Below are 27,906 nucleotides of genomic sequence, written 5' to 3'. Positions count from 1 at the left end.
AAGATTTACTATTAAGACGCTAGTTTAAAATGCCTAATGTGCATTTATTAGAAATGGATTAAATCTGCATTTAAGTTACTGTATTGTACTTGTATTTGCAAACAAATACAGTCCCCTTTATTAATATATATATATATATATATATATATATATATATATATATATATATATATATATATATATATATACACACACACATACAGCTCTGGAAAAAATTAAGAGACCACTGCAAAATTATCAGTTTCTCTGGTTTTACTATTTATAGGTATGTGTTTGGGTAAAATGAACATTTTTGTTTTATTCTATAAACTACTGACAACATTTCTCCCAAATTCCAAATAAAAATATTGTCATTTAGAGCATTTATTTGCAGAAAATGACAACTGGTCAAAATAACAAAAAAGATGCATTGTTGTCAGATAATGCAAAGAAAATAAGTTCATATTCATTTTTAAACAACACAATACTAATGTTTTAACTAAGGAAGAGTGTGTGTATATATATATATATATATATATATATATATATATATATATATATATATATATGTATATGTATAATTTGGTTCTACTTTTAGGTAAGGAAAGTCCACCGTTTCTATGCTTTACTCTGCTAAGGTCATGATACTGGCTGAAAATGTCAGTCAATAGGGGAAGCAGCTGATTGGCTAATGACAGGAAAGCAGCTGTTGAAGGGCTGGGGACAAATTCACCCTCCAGGTGAAATGACCAAGGAAGTGCAACTCTTTCTAATAGCAGGGCTGGCAAGCAGATAATTATTTAACCTAGTGTAGTATTAGATATCATGTTTTCAAATACAATTATGAGAAGATGTGTTTCTTTCACTGCACAGTTGATACCAACAAGAATGTGTAGCATTATTACTAGAATTGGCATATTAATTATTTGCACCTTCATACATTTGGTGTGCAATATTTCAAGAATGTGTGATGACATTAAAACCAATGGGAGATATTAATTCTAAAGTCGATATATATATATATATATATATATATATATATATATATATATATATATATATATATATATATATATATATATATATATATATATATATATATATATATATATATATATAATATAATATAATATAATTGTGTTAAATGTTTAGTAAATCAGCATTAATCCCAGTAATACAGTACCACAGTACTAAGAACTCTTCAGTTGTTATATTCTCTGGGTATGTTCTGAGCCTTCGTCACTGTGAGTTTCTCTTCTCTTACAGGCAGCCTATGATCAAGTAAGAAAAGCCAAAAAGCTAGCGGAGGAGAGAACCAGGAAACTCGACGACAAGAGGAAAAAGATTAAACTAGGTAATGTTTGTTAACAAGTTAATAATGTAGTACATGTAAATCCAACTTTAATAATTAATACAAAAAAGGAGATTTCCCATGGCCAACCACTGCAGGCTAGAGATACCAGAATATATGATTTTGGGCCTCCGCTAGTTAAATGTTCTAAACAGATCGAACTGGTTACTGAGACACGTTGTAGTTGATGAGTCACCTTAAAAAGCAGACTGGACAGTTCTGGGTTCATCAGCTGCTAGAAACTAGACCAGTATTCATGGACCGGGCAACCTCCTCTTGTTCCTCACTTTTCTTCTGTTATCTAAATAGCACCGCTGTTTAGTTAATAAACATAGGACTCATTTTGTAAGTACTTCCTGAATGTCTTTCTATCTGTACTACTGTTTGATTAAACAGTTTAGGTGTGTACAATTCCATGCAGTTGCACTAGGAAACTGCATGGAATCAACCATTCAGGCAAGGAAAGGGTCTTGCATTTTGTTTGACCTATTCGGTTGGGGACATGAGGGTGGTAACCAAACGGCCCCCCACTCTGAGCTGAACTTTGTGCTGTTACAGATTTAGAGGCCCGGGAAAGGCAGGCACAAGCCCACAATCTCGAAGAGGAGGAAATAAAAATAACACGGACTTTGGAAGAAGAGGTGAGTGTTACTGCTCATCAGCTTAGATGGCAGCAATCAATTCAAGTTATGCTATCGATAAAATGTTTTTTTTTCCTGAACCATCATTTAGGTAAGTGTGCCCCTCTATTGTTTTGTGAATAGGGTGATCTCAGTTGGTCATTTATGCTGTGGAAAAAAGACAGGGAACATTGTAGGGAAGATTTATGATCTACCACCAAAGTGCCCTGGAGTGTATTTGAAGCCTATTACAGCCTATCCACACTACTTCAATAATGTGCAATCAACATGCATTGAAACCACATGACTGAATCTGGGCTAGAATGGCCCTTGCTGTGCGCCACTGCTAGTACCAGGACCAGAGGACAAAGTTGTAAATTAAATGCAGAGGGTAGAAAACACATCTTTACACAGAGAGTGGTGAGGGTATGGAATGGCATGTTGATGCTGAATCTATGAGATCATTTAAGATCCAACTTGGCAAATTTTTCAGATCAATTGGCTAATGGGAACTGGGTAAGCACTGAAGCCTGAATAGTCTCCTCTTGTTCGTACGTTTTCTAATGTTCTTATAGTGCTGGAGATGTCGGTCCCCCAGGTCATGTCTATCCAAACAGTACCAGAAGGTGGCAGTGCTTAAATAACGATTCATATAGGCACTAGATGGTTGCTGACGATCTGTTGTTGTCTTTTTATAACTTTTTTTTAGAAGGTAATGTAGCCAACTGTTACAATGAGGTCCTCAACTGTGCCAAAAGGAACATGCTCTATGATGCTGATATGAACACAGCGTAGGTGCATTTATTGTAGGTACAGTACAGAGTTGATTATTAGTCTATTAACCAGATTGTCTGCTAAATGCACCAGGTTGGGTCTGGTTAGTATTTGGATGGGAGACCTTGGTGGAAAGTTAGATGCTGCAGAAAGTGGTGTTGGTGACACAGATAGTGTCATTGATAAATTACAGCTTCGGTCAACTCTGGCTTAGCTAATTTTTCCTGCAGTCTAATTCACAGAAAGAAAACAAACTACCTGATTTTTAGTTAAATAATTTGAATTTTGCTGACCAGTGCTACTAGTGATGCTCCTGGTAGAATGGCATATTGTCGGTACATTTTCTTTTTCTGGTCAAACTATAAAATCCGGTGTTGGTTCATTTGAAACAATGTCTTGCAGATAATCCGTTTGCGAGAGGAAGGCTCCAGGCAGCTCCAAGAAGAACAGAGGCTTATAAAGGAACAGATCCAAAGAGAGAGGGAAGTTGGGGCAGGCGGAGGGCACAGACCACCAGGTACACAGGAACACAAACTCGCTTCGCCTCTGTTATCCACCTCAACACAAGGCAGTCGGGTCCATTCAGTTCATCTAAATAGCACCACTGACATAATGAAAGTTTGTGGGCCAAGGTTCTGAAAATCAAACATCTAACAGTGCACGTGCGTCTCAAAGCTGTGTCCATTGTGAGTCTTTTAAAGCCGTTTCTGAAAGTAAAAATATGTAAAACAGCATTTTAAAAGGACAACGGTAAAATGCATCTCAATAACTAGATTATACAATGTATAACACAGGTAACACAATCTCTGAGTTGTAATGATTACTGCTCACTCCAGCATCGCACATTCACGTTACTGGGGCAGCTTGATGTTCAGCCACCAGCTTGAGAAATAGTAACTTATTTACCTTTGCCACAGCATAACATTCTACTGCGTGGATGAGAAGACAAAGTGAGTTTAAATACACTTTCAAAGTGAAGAGAGGTGCACTACAGTATTAAGATTGTAGTTACTTCAGACATGATTAAAAGGGCCAGCTTTATTCTATCCTTGTAATATGCTGATATTTTTAATAACATCCTAAACACACTAGAAATGGCTGATTTTATTTCATGTATAATAGTCTGTATACTTCAGACCACATTCATTTAAAATAAAACTAATACAAATAATTGTAAACCTCACGGATTGTCTCAGACAGTTAGATCCCCTCTACAAGCTAACAGGTCTTCAGAATCTTGAAACTTGCTTTAAACAGCTGCATTATTTTCAGCCTAAGCAATCCAGTCCAAAATGTAACCTAAATAAACACATTTATAACATGTCTTCCTACACCTACAGTCTCCATAGTCAGTTATCTAACAGGTAACGGCTGTTACAACGGACACTAAAACTCAAAATAAATTAGATTTTAGGCTGAATTAATCATCTTGAATGATGTCCCTTAAAACACACTGTAATTATGAATGCGTTGAAGTATTTTGAGACTGATTATGCTTAGCCAATAACACACTGTGTGACCCTGGGCAGGTCATTTGAACTCGTTGTTCCTCAGTCCTGTGCAGCTGTGAAACTAGGTTGGAAACAGCACTGCACCTGATAAGAAATAAAGCTGCTTGTTGGTTTAATACAAAATGTGAATTGTGCAAAACCCCCTGTGCGGTCTAAAGACACAAGGACAGCTATTTAAATCTGCTCCATTCGCACGCTAAAGAGGCATTGCTGTTCCCTGCTTTTTGGAAGGACGATCACGGCTGACTCCAGAGGTGCTGGTTAGGTCAACTATCCTGCGCCAGGAGCCAGAACGAGAGTACTGTAACTTTATTAGAACATGGTTGACAGCAGTCCAGTGCTTGGTTCCCAGAGCTCTGGTGTGGTTACCCTCTCGTTCACACTTGGCCGCTGACTGTGCACTGACATCTCCATGTTATTTATGTTCCTATATTTAATTTTGGGAAAATAAAAATGTTCCCTCTCCTCCTGTTTTATTCTCCCTGTCTCCCACAGGCACGCAGCATGGAATGAAATCCGACAGCAACGTGACCCCCAAATTAAAAGTAAGACATTCAAATATTGCCTTTAGATGGTGTGTGTTTGGGAGAAGAGGGGATAGCGTGATAAGCACAGATGGACATCTCCTTTTTTTTATTGCACAGTACATTTGTTTCCCACAGAGGCGTTCGGACGAGGGACATTGAGAGCAAAAGAAAACATTTTAGAAAAGCATTCGGGTATTTGAGTTGGCACTCGGAGGATTCAGAACGCAACACTATATCTGTTTTTTTTCTAATGTCTTGTTTTTGAAAAAAAACTAAGCAAAGAATAAGTGTACTTCACGTAACCCCAATTTACAGCTTTTGTCTATTAGCCAGCATATTTGTAATTAAATTTTAAAAAACGATTTCCTCACATTTCATCTTGTAACTAGACAAGCCCTGTGTGACACTGATGTAATAAATATGTTTTATTATTTATAACATTGTTGACAGGGCTTTGCAGATAGCCTGACATTTTTCTGCTGTTCGTTGGTTTTGGAAAAACAAGTACGCCAAACGATTGAAGGGTTAAAGTGAACGAATAAATCTCTAGTATTTATCCATTGCACTTCACCAAGAATTATTCACCCACCAGTTTTTCCCATGTTCCCATGTGTTGCTACAACTGTTTACGTAAAGTGTGTGTTGTTTTAATTTTTTTTTTTACGTTTTGACCAAAAAATTAAAATAAAAAAAATTAAAACAATACACACACCTTATGTAAACAGTTGTAGCAACACATGGGAACATGTAACACAATAAAATAAAAAGGTCCTTATGTACCCTTTAAGACTCCCATTGCAGATTCCAGGTTTTATTTTGACACAACTGAACTTGTAACCTGTATACTTTGGCTAATAAGGCTCATAGTAAAACCTGAGACTGCAGTGCGATTTTCCAGTCCTGAATTACACCACCATTAAGTGAGTTATTGTTAGGGTTCTACTTTCCAGTGTTTTGTTTGAGGAGTTCACAGAATACTAATAAATCATTGGCATTGTATTTGTTTTGAGCTGGCTCATCGTTGTGAAACCTGTTAATTGTCAGTTTTGCATTAACAAGCAGATATATTCAGGTAAACAATGGAAAGTGCATGGACAACTTATCTTACAAATGTAGCCCTTGCGAATTCCTTTAATTATATGCTTATGTTGGTGTAGAATTTTTTAAAAGATCATAACTTCAGTGAAGTCCTCCCTTGTTATAATGCCGCGCTCATGATCCTCCAAATATCCCTTCTGAACCAATATAACCCAGTTCTATTTGTCCCGTTATACCACCACACTCGCTGTCTGCCGTCTCCCAGTGCATCAAGCCAAACCAATGTAGACACACGTATTGGACTCCATCACTTTAACAACACCAGCAACATACTGTACTCCTAACCAATTAAAAATGCAGAAAATAACTGCTTAAACTTTGACAAGTTGGCTTTTTATGTTTACTGAAAAAATAAACCTTTGAATTGTCAACATAGTTTTTGTCATTATTATTGGACTTTTTTTACCCTCGTTATAACGGCAGTTTGGTAACTGTCCCATAGTTGACAGTATAACGAGGGAGCACTGCATTACAAATGCATTGCTGTCAGACACACGTCTCAAACTCAAGTCTTAAGTCTTTCATAAATTCAAAAACACTCAAAAGAAAGTAGACAGTGTTTTGTATACGCCATGTGATGAAGGAACCTGCCGAAACACTTGTCTACTTGACTAAGGGCTTGACTTAAGCAACCTATACTCTGCTGGGATAAGCCACAGATGGATTTTTAGATCATTTAAAGTACTAAGGAATCCACCTGAATTGCATAGACCTCTTATTGATAGTGGTAATCCAAGGATAGTCACTGCTGGGTGGTTGATGCAATCCATGGCGATTTGGCAGTGCAGTAAAATGCTATAATGAAAATCCAGCTGTGACTTATGCTTGTGGCATACAGGTTGATTTATATCAACTCATTTGCAGCTTTTACCTTCTCCACTATTACAATAAAGATCTGTTCCAATGTAAAACTTGTGTTTGAAACATAATCTTTCTGGCGGCGTGACCATGTCTTAATTCATTTTCACAATGAGGAGCAGGGGTTCTCAAACTTTTTATGATGGGCCCCCCTTTGGTAATGATGGCCCCCCCGAATCATTATGCCTGCAGTTGATGGCGCCCGAGCTTTTATAAAGGTGGAGGTGGGGGGGGGGGGTGGAGGTGGAGCAAGATCCATGGGTGAGGGGGTTGGGGTGTAGCAACTGTTTTCAGGAATAAATATTTTTACATCTCATAACCAGATTACGACATGAAACCATGGCATGATATTATTAGACCCACACAGTCTGTCATTTGTGTCACTTGTGTTTCTGCTTCAAGACGGTTTTTCTATGTGAATTAAGATTTTGTTTTGCCAAATGGAACGAAGCATCGAAAACTTGCACACAGCATCGGTACCGTCTACTTGTAGACTCCTCTGATTTGTAAATAACGCTGGCTTATTTAAGTTCCACTTTCAAAGTCTTTTCAGGGGTATGTAGACATTTAAGAAACATGTGTTACTGTCTAAATTTGCATCTAACCCTTCGCAGCCTACAGGCAGTTGTGGGAACTGAAAGTACAGTACTTGCAAACAAACGCAGAATTAGCCAATGATTGTGGCAACAATCATAACATTGTCCAAGTGATTGGCAAATTGAGAAACCGTGTGAAACACAAAAAAACCTGGACATTAAGAAAGCTTTTTTTGACCGGCGCTAGCACTTTATACACAAACAAATAAACATCTGGACACTTAGTGAACACGGCAGGTGGTCTGGCTTCATACTACACCATTACTGTTAAGAATTAAATGTATATGCACTGTAATGTAATGCTAAGGAACTTAAATACGGCTTCGCTTTGTATATACTGTATGAAATTATTGTTTTTTGGTTACTTTCCAAAATGCTTGGGTGTTTTTTTCTGTAACAATAGTAGTAACTCGACATACAGTACGCACATTTAGTGTGCTGTCTTCCACTACAAAATTCATATGGTCACAGGCACATTCTTCTGGTGTTTTTTTGTGTGTCTAGGCATTTTTTTACATTTCTCCACAATTTGCAATTCTGTTTGAAATTATCGCTATCTAACTGTAATATAGCTTTAAATCCCACGAACAAGCCTTCTACTGTAATTGTAGTCTCGTTTTAAATCTTGCAAGCGGAGTCTCCAATAGAAATGTGGAATTTGCTGCCACTCAGTAGTTGGGTGGGTTTTAAAGTATTCAGAACGAGTCAATGATACAGTATTTACAAGTCAGGAAGGAGGGACATTGCCCAGCTGCACTGGGAACGGTGGTTTTGTTTCAGTTTTTTGTACCATAGTCGGTTTTCTTTTTTTTTTTTTTAAATGGGAAAGGGGTGAAGTCCAGGTGAATTGAGTAACCATTTCCAGTGTTTGCATTTTTTTAACAAGTGTTTTATCGGTTTAAAAATCAGAAGCCCTAAACTTGAGGTTATGGCGGTGATCCCCCTACAATAGCCTTGCCGACCCCCTTTTGGGTCGGGTCCCCTGGTTTGAGAAACACTGCACTAGAGCACTTTAGCTTTTCCCTTAATTTTTTTTTTTTTTTGACTTCCCAAAAATCTGCTATATACAGAGTAGAGTTTGGTTATTTCCCCAAATGCTTAGCCAGAAGATTTATGTGGTCAGAAATTGCAGCACAGAGGAGCTAAATGGTTGTTGAAGTGAAAATCAAGCGTTGCCCTTGACAATTAAAACATGTTGTATTGAACATGCTTTGTGTTGCAATAACATCTGTGAAGGTTTTTGATTTAAAAGCAAAGAGATACAGTTTTTCACAGTGCAAGCCAGGTATGTGAGAACCACTTTGGAATATCTAAACGCTGGCTGTCTTAATAACGCTGATGCTTGGAACGTAGATTCTTTAATTGAATGTGGCCTGAGCTCTGCTTCGACAGCATCGTCTAAGGAACACGGACATGTCCAAGGATGTCAATGACACCCAACACCTGCTTTGTCCTTAATGTTTTTTGTAGAGGTCAGCCATTCTGTTATCAGTGGAAGAGATGACCCAAATTAGACACCTGCTCTAAAACTACTGCTTACTGTTGAAACCCTTAAGCCCTGCTCTCAAAACGTGAGCTCTTTTTTCTAGTGGACTACAAAGGTAAATAAATAAATAACTTTAAAACACTGTAGTATAGTAGCATTGCTGTAGCATGTTCTTCTTGAAGAATAGAACCCCTCACTCACTCAAATATTGACCCGGGAGTTCCATTATTGTCTAAACTAATAAACGTTGCAATATTAACAGTATTCACAATGTTTGAATGAATAACCCAGTCTTCACAAAATAAATCTTGTAAGAAGAATATGGCTTGCGGTGACATCAGACCCGGAAGAAACACACAGCACTGTGAAACGAATGTGCTGCTTGCACATTTTAATAAATAAACAAATAAAACGCTGCACACAAAACAAAACGCTGCACACAAAATCAAAACGGCACATTGGCCAAAACAAATAGACAAAACACGGCGAACACTAAACACACAAGTATCATCTGTGTTGGCACGAGTAGCAATTGCTTTTTAGTTTTAATTTATTCTCCTTCTCCCGTTCTTTCGCCCTGAACACCCAACCCCGAGCGAGTGATTTGTGCATCTATATATACAGCTGTGCCGGGATTCAATTACTAATTAGTCATTCACTTGAATCCCGGCACGTGAACTAATTTGTGCAATCCCTGTGCTCACATACTATTACATACATTATCTGCATGTGAAGTGATTGTGCAATCCCTGTGCCTAAATACAACTATACATTGGTGCTGCATATCTCCCATTATACCCTGTGCACCAATACATACACACCCCGGGAGGTGCCAGCTTAAACAGAGGTTGTACTTCCTTTTTTTTTTTTTTACTGTAACCAGTTTGAATCAGATAATATGTAACATCTTGCATCTGTGTTTAATTTGCTTAGTCTCCTAACAACGAAGATGCTTGCCAGTCTTTCTGAATGACAGCTATGAAGTTTCCTTTTGGCTTTAGTAGCTACAGTACGTATGTCCAGATGTGAAACATTACCCCTTGGCAACTTGAAAATTTGGTGTGAATGCTACGTTTTGACAACTTGATTTGTACAAGACATACTAGATTTGTATTTGTACCTTAGCATTTTTAGTTTTAGTTAGTCAAGTTTATTCAGCAACCACATTCCTAATCACACAGTGGACAGGTAGTAATCGACAACACCAAGCAAGAAGTCAATTTTTCACAACATCCTTCAAATACACCCAGTTTATGTATACGTGAATATTCTTATACATACAATATAATATGTGAATTGAGGCAACTTTATTAAAAAGCAGAAAGGACTTTGGGGCAATTTTGATAGATCAATGGAAGTTTAATTGAGGTTTAATTGCCTCTTATTTGCCTCATATATTTCTGATGTGTTATTTCACTGTAGATTTGAACTAATATTTTACAGTACTTTAAACGCTTGCGTTATTGCTGATTTTTTTAATTGGTCATGCTGAGCAGAGGCAGCTGGATTAGGACTGACTGGATGGTGAGGTTAGTCAATGTAATGTGACTGAATGTAAGCACTCTATCTTAAAACATGCAACTCTAAAATAATTATTACATGTAAAAAGAGAAAAGGCAAGTAAGCCATCCTTTTCTTTGTTTACATTTTCCTGGCAAATAAATTACTTTTTGTTTAATTTTATTTTGACCAGAAATGTGTGCACTATTTCAAAGGAGTCTGGGGACTGTTTATTGGAAGAAGCTGGTACCAGGCTTCAGTATTAATAACGTGCATTACACAAATTTCACACACTCATTTATATTTATTGTATGTATATCTTCAGGCGTTAGAATGGTCCATTCATGACTGAAGTTTAATCAAGAGAAAAGCTTCATATCTTCCATGTCCCATGAAATAAGAAGCTCTCCATGACCCGCTGGAGCATTCAGTAATCTTCTTACTTCTTCTTTATTCTCAGTTAAAATGGAAGAGTAAGAAAGGTGATGAGACCAACGGTGGATATTCCCATGATGTTCTCCTTGGGCTTCTCCACAAGGTGAGTTTACACACAACCTCAAGCACCACACTAGCAGTGGTTGTGTTTGTAGCAGCCTGAAGGTTATAGCTGTACCCCAGCAATGACACTGCAGAGAATATTACAATGAACATTGCTGCACATGAATTCAGAGGCAAAAATCCACGTCTGTGTCCTCCATAACAGAATAAGCCTTTGTAAAAGAATAACGTTATTAGGTTTGTGACGGTACTATGGTTAAACCCCCTTTTAATATGCCATAAAAATGGCATATCACATCCTAGCTGGTAGTGTTTTGGAATTATTTTGCCTACATCTTGATTTCAGTGGTGACTGGGGATTCAAAGAGCAACCTTTGCAGTTCACAGTAGCAGGCAGTGCTAATTGCACACAGGAACACTTACAGTTACAGCACTGCCCTCTCATAAACCTGGGCAGTCTATTGTTTGTACCCCTTTTGTTTTGTTTTTTTATAAGTGACTTGGGAGCAAGTAGGAAATGTTCTCTTCTCATGCAATCCTGATGAGCACTTCAACACTATGTAAATTCAAGCTAGATTAGCGCAGTGAGAGTTTGTAGGAATGAAGTAGGCCAAGATCGTCTGGCATTCTTATCAAAAAGGGCACAGTTACAATCCCCCCTCATGTGCGTTTTATAAAGATACTGAGACGTGGAAAACTGGGTCGAGGGTGTGGGAAAAGCACATTGGGTTTACTGTTTAGTATAAAGGGAGGGGAATTAAAAAAGCCATGTTTTTAACGCACAAGGGTTTAGCCAAGAAAAATTGCAGGTACGTAGAAATAAAAATAATGACTGCACTAGTGGGAAAGAGACATTGTGTACTTTGGACTTGCACGCAAATTCTGCAAAAGGGAAAAAAACCCAATGCAGGAAAAATGTGGTCTTAGAATTTCTGAAATAGTGGTCCATGGAGTCCTGTGTCACTGTTGGCAAGTTCAAATCCTTAGCGAACACTCGCATTCCAACTCTGCCATTTTCCCAAGGATTAGGTTTAAAATTCCTTGGCTTTAGCGATCCTTGTTGGGTACTGAACTCCAAGCATCCCCATGATATTGCCAACTGGTAACTGGAATATACTGTAGTGCAACATAGTCATAAACCCCCCTGCAGTGTTTACAAGAAACACATGACTTTAACACCTACTCTGTTAACTGTACAGTATGTGCGCTTGGCAGAGTTGAAAGGTCATATTGTCACATGATTTGAATGGAAGGAGGAAGGCTGTTCAGTCCCAGCACTTAGGATTCTCCAGACAAGTTTAAAGTAGCTCAAGACCAGGTAAAGGCAGATTTAGAGAAAAAATATTACAACTGAAATTTAAAGCAACAGAAACCAGAAACACTCAAGAGTGGTTACATGAACCCATAAAACAGTAAAGAAAATGTAAAAAGAGCAATGTATAGAAAATGACTTGTCAAGTTTACTAACTCCACAGCTGAAGAGGCTCAGATTTTATAGCCTCAACTGAATCGAAGTTACATTTTGTATTTAACAGTTTGTATCGAAAGTGTTGTGGTGCTCTAAAATGCACTTCTTTTTCGAGGGGATTATCATGCAGGTTGTTAAAATGGTCCAGGTCCATCTGCATATAATTGTTTTACCTTGCTCTACACCTACCTAACTTTGTTAACTAGGCGGGCAGTTAAAGTACACAGAGCTAACAAAATAATTCCAGTAAATCTGATCTAATATGTATTGCCATCACTTTGCAGATCTCACATTTTCCTATATGAAAGAGTTTTTTTTTTTTTAGACAGACTGAGCACCTTTTATTTAAAATATGTATATCTCAGGATGCCCTCTATAGACTGGACATCGCCGGTTCGAGTCCAGGCTATTCCGCAGCCGACCGTGGACGGGAGCTCCGAGGGGGCGGGGCTCAATTGGCCGAGCGTCGCCCGGGGGAAGGGAGGGTTAGGTCGGCCAGGGTGTCCTCGGCTCACCGCGCCCCAGCAACCCCTGTAGTCTGGCCGGGTGCCTGTGGGCTTGCCTGTAAGCTGCCCAGAGCTGCGTTGTCCTCCGACGCTGTCGCTGTAAGGCGGCTGCACGGTGAGTCTGCAGCGTGTAAAGAAGCGGGTGGCTGATGGCACACGCTTCGGAGGACAGCGTGTGTTCATCTTCGCCCCTCCCGAGTCAGAGCAGGGGTGGAAACGGTGAGCTGAGCCTAAAAATAATTGGGCATTTCAAATTGGGGAGAAAATAATAAAAACTAATTGTCAAAGACTAAATTAAAAAAAAAAAAAATGTATATCTCCAGGAAAAAACTAAACAAAACAAAAAAAACTTATTCAGCACTCAAATCATTTAGTTTCAATTTTGAATAATCTTTTATTGTTTCCACATTGTGCAGTAATGTGTACAGGGAATGCAGCAGCATGATTTATTTTGTGTTACCAGTAGCCTACAGGCTAAAGTAAAAAGAAAGTGCACTAGGTATTCATTAGGTTTTACTGCTGTGCTATATACTGTACTGTACAGATTTATTTTTCTAGGTAATATAATGTGTACAGAGAACACAGTAATGTTATTTCAGCACAATGATTTATACATTTAAAATGTGAGTGTTATAAATGTGTGTGTGTGCAATTTGTATGTATTTTTCTAAACCGGACAGCTTGTTGTTTTGGACAACCGGTATGTCTCCAGATATGTCCAGTCTAGCGAAGGACTACTGTAATAATGAAGAAAATGTGTTCTTCCAGACATGTATCCTACATGCACATCTTTCAGAACACACATCATTTATGATAAGCTCATCTGTAGTTGATGCATGGTATGCTACAGCTGCAGCCAAACTTCAAGATTGCCTTTCAAAATGATCTTCATTACAATCAATTCTCATAATCCAAAGCATGTGTTGTGCTGCCTAATACTCATGTCTCCCAGACCTCTGATATTTCTTCTGGTTTCATATTTTTACTATACAAATATTCCTATATTTCCTATATTTCATTGTTTGTTTTTATAGTTTTGTTAATGTGATTAGAAATATGCACTATAAGGAACTGATTAGAAGCATTTCCTCTGCAGACTGTATTCAGCAACTGTTTAAATAACGTACCTGTAATTTTTCTCTTCATTGTTAACATCCTGACAACCTTTTACACTTCTGACTTTAAAGACCTGTTTCAAAGTGCTTTTCAAAATGTCCGCTCTAGTGCACTGGGGTTTGAGACCTGTTCCTCGGGTTTGCTTTGTTTTTGTTTTTTTTCTAGTCGCTGTCAGAGTCGAAGATTATTCGTCTCGCTCGCTTGTTTGGTGCTCCCGTTGGTGGAGGATGATTGTAAATCTTCAGAGACAGATTTGTTAAAAGTGTCTAAAAACCATGAATTGTGGGTGTTGTTGAGTGATTGAAAACGAGGCATTTTGTTTGAAAGTGGTCTCTAGGTGCACAGGAGTGAAATATGTGTCAAAGGTCAAGTATAATCTTCTACACAAATATCCTATTTTGACATCACTACTGCAGTATTATGCCTTTTTTTCGAATGGCTCAGGATGCAAATAAAGCCTTCATCCCTGTGTGTGTGTGTGTGTGTATATATATATAAATACATGGATGAATAAATTGTTTGCAGGTAGAAAGAACAGGAGATTATTTCCTGCAATGAAATTACCACTCCTTACAAATCTCATGTATGTTTTCTTCATGCAGTATGGTGAGGTGTTAAATGTCCTCGTATCTACTAAGAAGACTGGCAGTGCAGTTGCAGAGTTTGCTACAGTCAAAGCAGCAGTAAGTATTTTCTTCTTTTTAAAATATATATTTTTTAATGTTTTTTTTTTTTAGTTACTTTTAAGGATGTTTGTAATAATTCTGAATGATTCTTATTACATATACTCAAATACTGTGCCTGTCTGTGTGAAGGTGCTGATCTTCAGTCTAGTTTCCTGCCGTAGATATATGTAACATTGGCTAGATAAAATGGATTGTCTTTATAGAAGTACGAGCTAGCGCCATCTACTGGATTTGTTTCTTTAGTTTTGTTTGGCATATTTGGTTAGATGGTGCTTACGAATATAAAGACACTTTATATGATCTAACCTACATTGCATTGGTCTTGGACAGGTACATTATCCAAAACAATACAAATAACACAATATTTGAGTAATTTAAATAAACACTCAGATTGCAATATGAAGCTAATGTGGGCAATGAGACAAATATACATGCCACTGTCACTGAAATGAATGGGAACTGGTTGATGTGGCACCAAATGCCCCATTTCGAGGTATCTTTTAAACAATTCAGTCATATTTAAGTGAAAAAAGTGAGAATTATTTGTGAAAAGATCTTCACAATTCTAGTACTGTATCTAGTAAGCAAGCATAATTATAATGAAAGTAATTGTGGCCCCCATAGCACTGTAAAGAACTCAAATCAGAATATAATCATCTACAGGGCAAAAATATAATAAAACAATCTCAAAGCATACACAGGCACAATGTTTATAGATAGGTAGATAGATATTTTAATTGCTAAATTAGGATATATTTTTGTGTGATTTAATACAATTAATAAAAGTCAGCCTGGCCTGCAGTAGACGTGTTTTAATTTGAGAAGGCATTCACTCCCCTTGTCTTTTACCAGGAGCTAGCTTTTAAAAATGAGCATGGCTTAACAAGTAACCCTCTGAAGATCTCATGGCTGGAAGGACGGCCTGCACCAGCTCCCAGCCATCTCTCTGACACCAGCACACAGGTAAGAGGCTGGGAATGAAAACTACTACCTCACGAGGGTAACGTGTTCTTGTAAAAGTAGTGTAGTGAAAGCACAGAGGAAAGTGGCAAAGCGTGACAGATCTCAGTTAATGCAAAGGTCAAAATTCTGTGAGAGCTTAGAGTTACAGAACACTCTGCAGTGTTACAATAAACGCACCTTTGTCCTGTGCTGCCTGTATTGCAGCATTATATTTTTAAAGTTATTGCGACTCTTTTCAAAATGTAAATCACACATAACGGGTCATAATTTGGTTAATACAGGTCTCAACATTTACTTGGGAGCCTTCGCTCCCTCCTGCAACAATGCTGATTTTCTGTTTTCATTCGTTTCAATCACAGCACCAACGTTGTTGCAGGAAGGAGCATGAATTGGATACACTGCAATGCATCATTTTCTTCTGGCGAACGTTCCTGAGGACTACGTTTGTCTAGTTGACTTAGTTTTGACAGACCTGAGTTAACAGATAGGTCAAGAAGGGGGCTCCCGAGTGGCGCATCCAGTAAAGGCGCTCTGCGCGGAGTGCAGGATGTGCCCTATTGCCTGGAGATCGCAGGATCGAATGTCACAGCCGACCGTGACCAGGAGTTCCTAGGGGGCGGCGCACAATTGGTTGAGCACTGCCCGGGTAGGGAGGGCTTAGGTCGGCAGGGGAATCCACGGCTCACCACGCATCAGCGACCCCTGTGGCCGATAGGGCGCCTGTGGTTCTGCAGTGGAGCCGCCGTAAGTGTTAAATCCTGTTCATTACTATATTGCTGATGGAGTGGATCTTGGCAGACTGATCTTTTAAACTTGGAGGAACCCCGTGGAATATTAAAATTACTTCTCTGAAACACCTCGAACAGTATTCAACAGCTGCAGATGAAATAAATACATGTATCTAAGCTCATCAATCCAAGAGAGCAATTGGAATATTAAATCAAAAATTGGAACAGAGGGAGCTTAAAGAGCTCAGATTTTAATATGGATTTAGCTCACTGCCAGACTTTATCAACAATGATGGGACCTGGGGATGAACAGCTGCAGTTAAGGCTACAGTTTGACAGGTATTTGATTTACGGATCTCAAGCTCTAATTCTATGTGGAGTATATGTTACAGGATAGCCCCTGATGGTTCTAGCCCTGCTCTGGAGAGAGCTGTGGTCTAGCGTGGGATTTAAAGTGTATCCCAGTTAGCGGCCAGGTGCTCTTCCAGATGAGCTGGCTGTTCAGGTCCTTCCTATTGTTCACGTCGGTTTTCTTAAACAGCTCGAACACGAACACAGAATTATCTTTTTGCATATCAATTCCCGAAGACGTGAAATTGTTTCCATCATAGTATGAAGATGGAATTTGAAAGCGTGTCTTTCTCTCTCTGGTTATAAAGATCGTATTTGGGAATCGCGTCGAACCTCCTGTCTATGCTTCTCATTCAGTCAACGTTAACAAACAGATATGTCCTATTTATTCTGTTCTTTGATTTCTGTATGCTGCTGATTTTAAGTTTCAACCACACATGTTTTTATTGTGTTTGTACTTTTTATTGTTTTCCAGGACTCCCTTGTAAATAAGGCCTCGGTCTCAAAGAGTAAATCTCCTGGTTAAATAAACAAAAAAAGAAATGGTATAAATATACATTGAAACTTTGTTATTCAGACCAGTTGAGGGGACAACAAAATGGCCACAATAGGAGGTGGCCTTACTACTGAAGGTACATCGTTTCTTCAATGCAATCTGTTCAAATTTACAGTCATTATAGTTGTTTTATTTTAATCTAAGTGCAGATGCGTTACAGTATGTCATGTTGTAAACTACCAAACCAAAAACTTGGATGCATTTGGTCTTTTTAGAGAGGTCATTTAACAGTGATTTGATACATTTGGGACTGTTTATATTGCTTTTAATACTGGGGTGGCCTTAATATTGAAGGTGTTTTTTTATTTTTTTTATTGCCGTCAATAGAAGCAAATCCGCAGTGAAAAAAAGAGAGATTTAATTGTGACTTTAGTCTGCCTTTTTACGGAGGTTTTGCTGTATAATGCATGCATGTATCCTGCAATAAAGAAGAAACAAAAAGAAGTATCCAAAATCTGAAATACAACACGCTACAAGAGCTGACTTTAGACAAGGAATGGCTTTTGGATGTATCTGTGGACAGTATCCCACAGCAACAAATGCATAACCTCACCAATGAACCATGTAAAGTACTGCCTATTGCACAAAAGTGTGCATTGCATATTTGTTATTTTTCCAATAACTTTTAAAGGTAAATTGCTGGATGGAAATGATATTAAAAAAAAAAAAAAATAATAATTAAAAATCAGAATGCTGTTCAATTATTATTATGTTGGTGGTTTTCCTAGACAGAATGTGCTCTGATCGTAGGCTGTTATTCTTGTTTATCGTGTCATTTTACTGTATGAATATTTTATCAGTCACAGAATGTGCAGTAATATAAAAACAATTTAACCTGGCTATTGCATGACTACCCTTCATCTCTGGATATGATCTGGGCCCAGTTTAATTTGCGGGTTTGGCTTGGTCAACTGCAACCATTTACCCATAAAATATTTGAGTTCTGCTGTATGGTTTTTATGCAAGAAGTCTTCACAGCTGAAATGGATTTAAATTCAAGGCCAAAGTGTTAAAGTGAATACATAGGACTATTTGTTCAATAGAAAAGTACTTTTAATTTAAGCAAATTGACCATAAAATGGTGCCTGGAACACCTTTGAAAAAGTCTGCAGCCCTGCAGTGACTTCATCACCAGACCCCTGTACTGTATACAACTAGACTAAAGACACATGGCTTCTGTTCCTGAGGTTTCAAATCCTCAGCATCTCATTATTGTGGCTTTTAGTTTTGGCTTCATGAGGAGTACAATGGCTCATTTTCACAATGGTAACATGCCCATTTAATTAAGATTTTTTTATTATTTATTTTTTTGCTGCTGAAAATATCCAGATGCCTTACCACTTAGTTTAATACTTATATGAAGAAACATATTTCAAAACTGTTCTTTTTTCAAATTGTAAGTTTCAATGGAACATTCTAAAGTTAGACTTCTTTCTTTCTTTCTTTCTTTCTTTCTTTCTTTCTTTCTTTCTTTCTTTTTCTTTCTTTCTTTCTTTCTTTCTTTCTTTCTTTCATTTCTTACTATTCAACATGTGGTTTTACTGCAATATTGCACTTGTATTGTAAATATATTCATCCAACTTGCTTGTTATCAAAAAATATCCATATATATTTGTACCACAGATTTTATTATCCTGCGGTGCATATTCAATTATAACATTGTCATCATCAGTTCTCACTTGGCTGAAGTCAATTGAACTGTCCCAAATTTACTGATTCTGTTGTTAGGAGCTGTGCTACATGAAAACTCAATGCATGAACTACCACTTGTGTGAGAGAGAGAGTGAAAGGGGGATGGTCCACCAGGACTCCTGAAACAGGAAATCTTTGGAGTCTTTAGAATACTTCATGTACTGAAATTGGCAATTAAGTCTAGTAAGAACAACAAACAGTATGCCTCATTATCTACTGTTTGCACAGAATACAGCTCACGTTATTAAGACTGCATGTATCTTGCAACTGCAGGACACATGTTTCCATGGTAAACCTGGAGAATGGCTCTGGAGTAAGTTACTTATTTCATCAGTATGAACCAATTAACCTATGTAAAGGCCTCCAATTAGCAGTGTTAACTTTTGGCGACCTCCATGTCAACTCTCAAACTTTTGGGGTGGGATGTGGAGTATATTTATCTGCCTACTTTGAGTAAAATATTTGTCTACTACATTTTATTTAAAAATACACCAAATACAGACCTCGCCATCCCAGCAATTCCTGGAAAAAAACACCAACATGGAAAAAAAAAGCAAATTTCCCTTTATTTTGATTTCATATAATTTATTATAAAACTCTGGAATTACTTTTAGGAATGAAAATGAACTGTTATTCTATTTTGTCTGCAAAAAAAAAACAAAAAACCCTGGAGCAAATTATTTAATTACAGATAGAGTTTGAATCATTTAACAGAAGAAATAAAATAAACATCAGACTGGTTCTTGGAGATGATGGAGGTTTTTAATCCGCCACTGGGGATGAAATTCCCTATGACTCGAGTATAGTGGAGGCGGTTATAAATATACGCTTCACTTTTTTCCATACATCTAGAGGATCATGTATCCAATTATCATGAAACTTGATATTACCTTTAACATGAGTCATTGAAAATATCAAAATCTGGGGATATAGTGGGTGTCTCTTCATCTATCAACTTTGCAATCATACTGATGGCTGTTTATTGAATTCATAGCCGTGGTGAGAGATGTCTGATACTGACATACTACTTCAGAGTGCAATCCTATTTTGTATTGTTACAGTATCACATCTTCAGGCAGAGATAAAGAATGAATGAAATTTGAAGTAACAATTTGAAAGTGTAATGGCAAACTGCAGCGATGAAACACACTCTAGAACTGGGGGAAGACATCTGTTTTGGGGTGTTGATTTATCTTTTCATTCAGCACGGATTCCTTGGCAAAAGACAAAACCATTTCAAAATGAATCCACACGGAGAGCAAATATTGTTTCAGGAGTTTGAGCTGTGGGAATCAGGAATGCTGTCAGCAGGGAGGGAGAGGAATTGGTGCGAGTTCAGAGACGCTTGCATGGAAGATTAGGGACCCACTCCGTGCTACGTGACTGGTTTTGCATAAAGACATGTCCTCCTGGTATTTATTTGACACCAATGTGTCTCTGTTATACTTGGATTTCAATTTAAAATAAAAAAATATCATAATGTATGAAACGCTTTAAAATGTATGTACCATATTGACGTTCCTCTGCTGTAGGGCGAATTGAAGCAGAACAGTGAAGCTTCATATCACCGCCCCAGTTGTATAGATACAATACTTTTGGTTTTTTGAGGAGAAGGTGGGTTATAGTACACTAAAGTAGATGACTGAGCGAGAGCTGCAATACATTGTAGATTGCAGGTCTGTTCTTTTCTCCAAAGACAGCAGAGATGCCATTTTCCTTTTACTGCTAAAATTGTAACGCGAGGACATTTACGTACAAGGGGACACCATTTGGCCCAGCTGTGTTTCTCTGGTTCCTAGTAACTGATTGATCTCAATCTTAGGTTAATTTGGGGTATTAAAGTAACCCAGTGATTCAGCATCATCAATGTGACTAGGTAACCCATTCCATACCCTCACCACTCTCTGTGTCTCCTTCCCTTTGTCATAAGGTCTATTTCCACTTAATTTCCAACTGTGCCCTCCGGTTCTGTGTGGCATTTAATGTGTTGATTAGGCTTAACCTTGCCAACTCCTATTAAGATTTTAAAGACCAATCAAGTCCCTCTAATTCTACTTTTTTCTAGGCTAAATAGAGTCCTTTCAACCTATTTATCTTCATAGTTCATTCCTTTAAGACCTATGATTAGTCTAGTTGTTTCTCATTGGACTCACTCCAGGGCCACAATGTCCCTTTGGACACAGTACTCTTAAGTGCGGTCTCACCACTCTACATAGTTACAGTGAAAATATTTAACATAGTAATTGTAAAAATCGGGTTTTGACTGGTTTCGAGAGAAGGGGCCTCAATTTAGATGTAACAAAGGTATTTTGATCACTGTTTAAGCATCCACACACATTTTAGGAACTTTTCAATGAAGCCTTCCGGGTTTCTATTGCACTGCAACATAATTTTGCATGCATGTTGGGATCCTGCAACACAGCAGACAGAACATGTGGATACTATAGCTGTAACAAGTCAAGGCAAGCACATGTGTTGTACGTTTCTACTATACTTACAAAGCCCCTTTTTAAAGTATTCATGATCGCTGAAAACACTCTACCCCCAACCCATCCTTTTTTTCCATGCCGTTTTAATTTCATATAATGCCATATTTGAAGAGAACCTGTTTTGATCACTTTTAAAAAAACAGAAGCATTCCACATTTTCAGAAGCAGAATTGAAATATTTCAGGTGTCAAAAATTCTACAAAACATAACAAAAAAAGCCATTCCTCATGCCCTAGCATTGTATTACTAGGTCTACATTATATGTTACCAAGTTCATTCAGAGAGTGGGGGCAGATGTTGAAAGTGGTTACAGATATGCAGACACATGTTGTAATTTAAAATGTCTGGCAAGACCCTTTGTTCTGCGCTTATTAAGAATAACTTTACTAACACGCTTAGCAGTGAATAAGCAGTGTGTGATTAGGACTCTGACGCACAGAATAAGGAGTCACTGTATGTCATGGTCTGTGCCAAACAGCTTCTTTAGCTTTAGTTGATTTGGAGTCTTCATCACTGACTGGGGCTGAATTTCTCACCAAAAAAAAAAGACATTTTCAGGCCAACTTTATATTTTGAGGATGGGGTGAAAGTTTAGATGAAATGTGATTGTGTTGAAATGCTGTTTGTTTTAAAGAATGACATTGATTTACTGAAAAAGACATTAAAACAAAGAACATCAGGTACGATGTGATGATTGCAAAAATCATTGTGGGACAAGACTGCAGACATTAAGTTTATAATTACAAATAAACTTCTGTGACAATTTAGATTTACATACTGTGCATGAAAAAAGTTACTGAAACACATAACAACCATTCCAGCTTATGACTTGGCAATTAGGAGCCAGACTGTGATAAACACAAAACAATCGCAAAGCGAATTCCAAAGCGTAAACACTAAACCTCTTGAATTACGTCTTGAAATCTTTCCATTGTTGCGATTTTAAAGAGTTTGTGCTAGGCACTCGTGCCAGTTGGTTAGTGCTGGCCGATCCATGGAATCTGGGAGGCAGAAAGGGCTAGTAAATCGGGAAAAACTGACTTCCCCTTTAATAGCCCTGTTGTAGCTACGCTTGTGTTTTCTGTGATTTTAAAAATGAAAAACATACATGTTTAAATATATTTGTATTGATTCCATAAAACAAGCATTCATTATTTTTCTAATTGTAAATAACTCACCATGGGAGCTTACATTTTGATGGAAACAGTATGGTGTAGTGACTTCATAAACTTTATGAAACCAATTATTATTATTTATTTTACATCAATACACCTCATATTTCATAATTAATTTATTCCTAAGTGGTTTAATTTGGAAAATACTGGTTGTTGTCTACTAAAAAATTATCACATATGTATCTGCTTCCCCAAGCCAATAACATGCTTGGATCCAAAGAGCATTACTGAGGTAAAACAACCTACTGCAGGGAGTGCAACTGGAACACATGTCCTGTAAGGCAAGCTGACTTTGTGCTTTATTTTACCTAGTGCAGTACTAGATATCATGGGAGTTTTTTTTTTAGATTTGGAATCGGCAATTATTTTTTCACAATTTGAAATGCCCAATTATTTTTTATTTCAACCCGGCCCACCGCTGCCGCCCCCACGCTGACTCGGTAGAGACGAAGACGGTCACACGCATCCTCCGAAACGTGTGCCGTCAGCCGTCTGCTTCATTTTCACTCTGCAGGCCCGCCATGCAGCCACCTCAGAGCTACAGCGTCGGAGGACAACGCAGCCCTGGGCAGCTTACAGACAAGCCCGCAGGCACCTGGCCAGACCACAGGGGTCGCTTGTGCGCGGTGAGCTAACCCTGGCCGACCTATCCCTCCCCATGGGAGCTCCCGTCCTCGGTCAGCAAAGGAATAGCCTGGACTCGAACCAGCGACGTCCAGACTATAGGGCGCATCCTGCACTCAACGGGAGTGCTTTTACTGGATGCGACACTTGGGACCCCCTGGTACACTCCATTTGTTTCGGTCTGCTTTCCAGCTGCCTTTTCTTTAATCTGCACACAAAGCTTTTCACACATGGGGTAATACACATATGGAATACGTTACCAAGGGAAGCCAGTGGAGCAAATGGTTTAAATGTGTTTTAAAGACCAAGTAGGTCGCTGTTCTTTAACATTGAACTGGGTAGTAAATTGTACCTCGCTTATGTCTGGACAATTCCCAACAATCAATGAACTACATGCTTGGATGAGACTTTATCCCTGTCTGGGTACGCAGATATAGTGTAGAAACTAGTTTAGGAGGACATGGGTGATTCGATGCTATAGTTTTGCCCAATCTAACACACAAAAATAGGCTGTGGCAATGCGCCCCGCCCCTGTGTGCATTTGTGTATTATGTGTTGTATGTTGCGTGCGTGTGTTAATGTCGGTGTATAGTCATTGGTACACGGGATATAAACGGGTCTGTGTTTCATGTGTGATTTAAAAAGGTAGATTTGTATTTAGGCACGAGGAGGACACAAATCACTTCACGTGCTGGTTAAATGTAATATGTGAGCACGGGGTTGCACAGAATTAATTCACGTGCTGGGATTCAAGTGAATAATTAATTAGTAATTGAATCCCAGCACAACAGTATATATAGATGCACATTTCATTCAGTCGGGGTTGGGTGTTCGAGAGTGGAGAACGGGTGAGAGAGAAGGAGAACGTGAAGTAAAATAATAATCGATAAGTGTTTGTACTCACCGTGTTTGTTTGTCTCTCCGTGCACCGTTTGTTAAGTGTTTAGTACGTTTTGTTTGTCTATTTATTTTGGCGTATAGTGCCGTGTCCTGTGTTTTTGTTGTTTTCAAACCTTTTATTTTCTGTTCTGTTTATTAAATGCTGAGCGAAAGCATTCGCTCAGCTTCACCAAACCACACTTCTCTGTCTCTTTATTTCCTGCTTCTGGTCTGACGCCACCCACTCCGGCCGTCTTTGTGACATAGGCTAAATATTTTCATTTGGTCTGTCTTTTGGTACCTCTAAAGCAGAGAATGCCATTATTTTAGTTTTACATACGTATGCCAGACTTACCCAATTGCAGGGGACTAAATCTGTCTGAAAGCCTAGGGGGGGTGTAATTTTAACCTACTTTTTTCCCCGCTCGCTTTGTTTGTGGTTGTGGTCTCTTACATTAAGCTGATTTATTATTTTTATTTTTATTATTATTATTATTATTATTATTATTATTATTATTATTATTTTATTATTATTAATTATTTCTTAGCAGACGCCCTTATCTAGGGCGACTTACAATTGTTACAAGATATCACATTATTTTTACATACAATTACCCATTTATACAGTGGGGTTTTTACTGGAGCAATCTAGGTAAAGTACCTTGCTCAAGGGTACAGCAGCAGTGTCACCCACCTGGGATTGAACCCACGACCCTCCGGTCAAGAGTCCAGAGCCCTAACCACTACTCCACACTGCTATGATCATAAAAATCTAACTGGGGGTGGAAGGGACTGGTATTAATAATCATGTCAATAAATTGCAATACGTGTGGCTCCTGAGTGGCACATCCAGTAAAGGCACTCCGCGTGGAGTGCAGGATGCGCCCTATAGCCTGGAGGTTGCCTGTTTCGGTCCAGGCTATTCCACTGCCAGCCGTGGACGGGAATTTTGTTTTGTCCAAACTGTTGGAATTGTCACTGTGTGATTGCTTAGTCTTAGATTGATTTGGCTGGTCTAGATGACTCATTTCATTTTGACGTCAACAGACGATTAGCAGGTAGAAAGCAAGTGTTAAAAGAGTGTTATAATTAATTACAAAATCAAGTCATTGTTGTGCATGTATGTCTGTGTGTCAAACTGGAAGGCACTTAACTTTCAACAGTGAAGACGTACAGTAAAGAAAGACTGCTTTACACATTCGAAACGGCAGGCTAACCAAATGTATGTACACAAAATATTCATAACCTATTCCCATATATTTTTCATTTTGAAACTAGTACACAAAAATAAAACAAACGGAATTCAACATGAAATGTATCCGTATGATTTGACTGGTACGATTTCCAACACACAAGTGCTTCTTAAAATTTACGGGTACAGTGACCTACAGGTAAATGCTTCCAGGGAGAACAAGGGTGTGACCTGAGGTGAAACATACTCACGCTATGCAGAGACACAAAAGTCAAACATATATAATTTTTTTCCCCCTAAATTTTTATTTTTTATTTTGCCGATATGCCATACTGTCAGTGTTTTTTCTTAACGGTATGCATACTGATGTATTATAACGCCTCACTTTAACCACTGTCTGGGGGAATCAAGCACTTTTTTAAGGACTTTTCTAAAAAAAAAAAAAAAAAAAAAATAATTGGCACCTGTACGAACACTGATTTATACTACATATGAAGTGAAAGCATGCAGAAATGAAAACCAATAGAAGTCACAGGCTGCAACAAATAAATAATGAAAAGAGAAAAAAAAGAAATACATAAATAAACATATAAATAAAATAAACAAATCAAATCTGACCTGAATCATCAGTAACCGTGGATGTGGATGGTGAAAAGAATGACGTGATCGTCTTAAGTTTCATTAGTTTTTTCTTCAGATGAGACATTATGAACGCCTGCTTGCTTCGTCAGCTGTTCAAGCTGGTGGCTGTTCAAGCTGGTGGCTGTTCAAGCTGCGGGCTGTTCGAGCTGCACGCTGTTCAAGCTGCGGGCTGTTCAAGCTGCACGCTGTTCAAGCTGGTGGCTGTTCAAGCTGGTGGCTGTTCAAGCTGCGGGCTGTTCAAGCTGCACGCTGTTCAAGCTGCACGCTGTTCAAGCTGCGGGCTGTTCAAGCTGCACGCTGTTCAAGCTGCACGCTGTTCAAGCTGGTGGCTGTTCAAGCTGCACGCTGTTCAAGCTGCGGGCTGTTCAAGCTGCGGGCTGTTCAAGCTGCGGGCTGTTCAAGCTGCGGGCTGTTCAAGCTGGTGGCTGTTCAAGCTGCACGCTGTTCAAGCTGCACGCTGTTCAAGCTGCACGCTGTTCAAGCTGCGGGCTGTTCAAGCTGCGGGCTGTTCAAGCTGCGGGCTGTTCAAGCTGCACGCTGTTCAAGCTGCGGGCTGTTCAAGCTGCACGCTGTTCAAGCTGCACGCTGTTCAAGCTGCGGGCTGTTCAAGCTGCGGGCTGTTCAAGCTGCACGCTGTTCAAGCTGCGGGCTGTTCAAGCTGCGGGCTGTTCAAGCTGCGGGCTGTTCAAGCTGCGGGCTGTTCAAGCTGCACGCTGTTCAAGCTGCACGCTGTTCAAGCTGGTGGCTGTTCAAGCTGGTGGCTGTTCAAGCTGGTGGCTGTTCAAGCTGGTGGCTGTTCAAGCTGCACGCTGTTCAAGCTGCGGGCTGTTCAAGCTGCACGCTGTTCAAGCTGCACGCTGTTCAAGCTGCACGCTGTTCAAGCTGCACGCTGTTCAAGCTGCACGCTGTTCAAGCTGCGGGCTGTTCAAGCTGCGGGCTGTTCAAGCTGCGGGCTGTTCAAGCTGCACGCTGTTCAAGCTGCACGCTGTTCAAGCTGCACGCTGTTCAAGCTGCGGGCTGTTCAAGCTGCGGGCTGTTCAAGCTGCGGGCTGTTCAAGCTGCACGCTGTTCAAGCTGCGGGCTGTTCAAGCTGCACGCTGTTCAAGCTGCACGCTGTTCAAGCTGCGGGCTGTTCAAGCTGCGGGCTGTTCAAGCTGCACGCTGTTCAAGCTGCACGCTGTTCAAGCTGCGGGCTGTTCAAGCTGCGGGCTGTTCAAGCTGCGGGCTGTTCAAGCTGCGGGCTGTTCAAGCTGCGGGCTGTTCAAGCTGCGGGCTGTTCAAGCTGCACGCTGTTCAAGCTGGTGGCTGTTCAAGCTGGTGGCTGTTCAAGCTGCACGCTGTTCAAGCTGCACGCTGTTCAAGCTGCACGCTGTTCAAGCTGCACGCTGTTCAAGCTGCACGCTGTTCAAGCTGCACGCTGTTCAAGCTGCGGGCTGTTGAAGCACGTTTCTCAGACTCGGCTCATGTACATTGTTGCTGCAGGAGTGAGATTATTAGATCTTGCAGTGCAATGCAGAATTTTGTTTGCTAGACGGCGTGCAGAGCTTTGTGAGTACAGTTTGTGTATAACTTATTTTTTTTAGTACGATGTAGTTTTTTCCGCTCTACAAAATTAGCGGGTCACTCTTTTTACTTGTACAAGATGAGATGCAAAAAAGACGTATTACATATATAATCACAGTAAAATTAACCTTGAAAACTCGGGGGTACGATTGTATATGTCTTCCCCCTGGCCAAAAAGTCGGATATATACATACATTATATATATATATATATATATATATATATATATATATATATATATATATATATATATATATATATATATATATATATAGAGATAGAGATAGATAGATAGATAGATAGATACACACTGACCCTGGTCTTTTATGTGATTTGTTTGAAGTTTAAGGAGTTGAGGGAGGAACCTGCGGGGAGGAGATGGCAGTTTGGGTCCTGTTTCTGGCAAAAGCTTTTCAGGGGGTGAAGTCTGTCTACATATAAGTATGACCGTCTGTATGGCCATTTTTTTTTTTTGCAG

The 27,906-nt window shown here is 39.1% G+C and overlaps 1 protein-coding gene across 3 annotated transcripts in view; it reads left to right on the top strand.

Moving 5' to 3' along the window:
- The window catches only part of LOC117412541 (dnaJ homolog subfamily C member 17-like), a 77,431-nt gene that overhangs the window by 20,655 nt on the left and 28,870 nt on the right, over positions 1–27,906 (top strand). Inside the window, exons 4-11 of one of the 3 annotated variants that reach the window (XM_058991405.1) lie at positions 1,246–1,333; positions 1,889–1,971; positions 3,127–3,241; positions 4,731–4,780; positions 10,761–10,838; positions 14,491–14,571; positions 15,427–15,537; positions 17,092–17,863. In XM_058991405.1, coding sequence (XP_058847388.1) covers positions 1,246–1,333; positions 1,889–1,971; positions 3,127–3,241; positions 4,731–4,780; positions 10,761–10,838; positions 14,491–14,571; positions 15,427–15,537; positions 17,092–17,142 — 657 coding nt within the window. In that variant the 3' untranslated portion in view covers positions 17,143–17,863. Of the gene's footprint in view, positions 1–1,245; positions 1,334–1,888; positions 1,972–3,126; positions 3,242–4,730; positions 4,781–10,760; positions 10,839–14,490; positions 14,572–15,426; positions 15,538–15,896; positions 16,026–17,091; positions 17,864–27,906 lie in introns of those variants that run through there. The other 2 variants (XM_058991404.1, XM_034021040.3) reach the window with 2 other exon arrangements.

Source organism: Acipenser ruthenus, chromosome 18 (assembly GCF_902713425.1).
Source record: "Acipenser ruthenus chromosome 18, fAciRut3.2 maternal haplotype, whole genome shotgun sequence".
NCBI classification, from domain to species: Eukaryota; Metazoa; Chordata; class Actinopteri; order Acipenseriformes; family Acipenseridae; genus Acipenser; species Acipenser ruthenus.
This window is presented reverse-complemented; position numbering and strand designations above follow the sequence as displayed.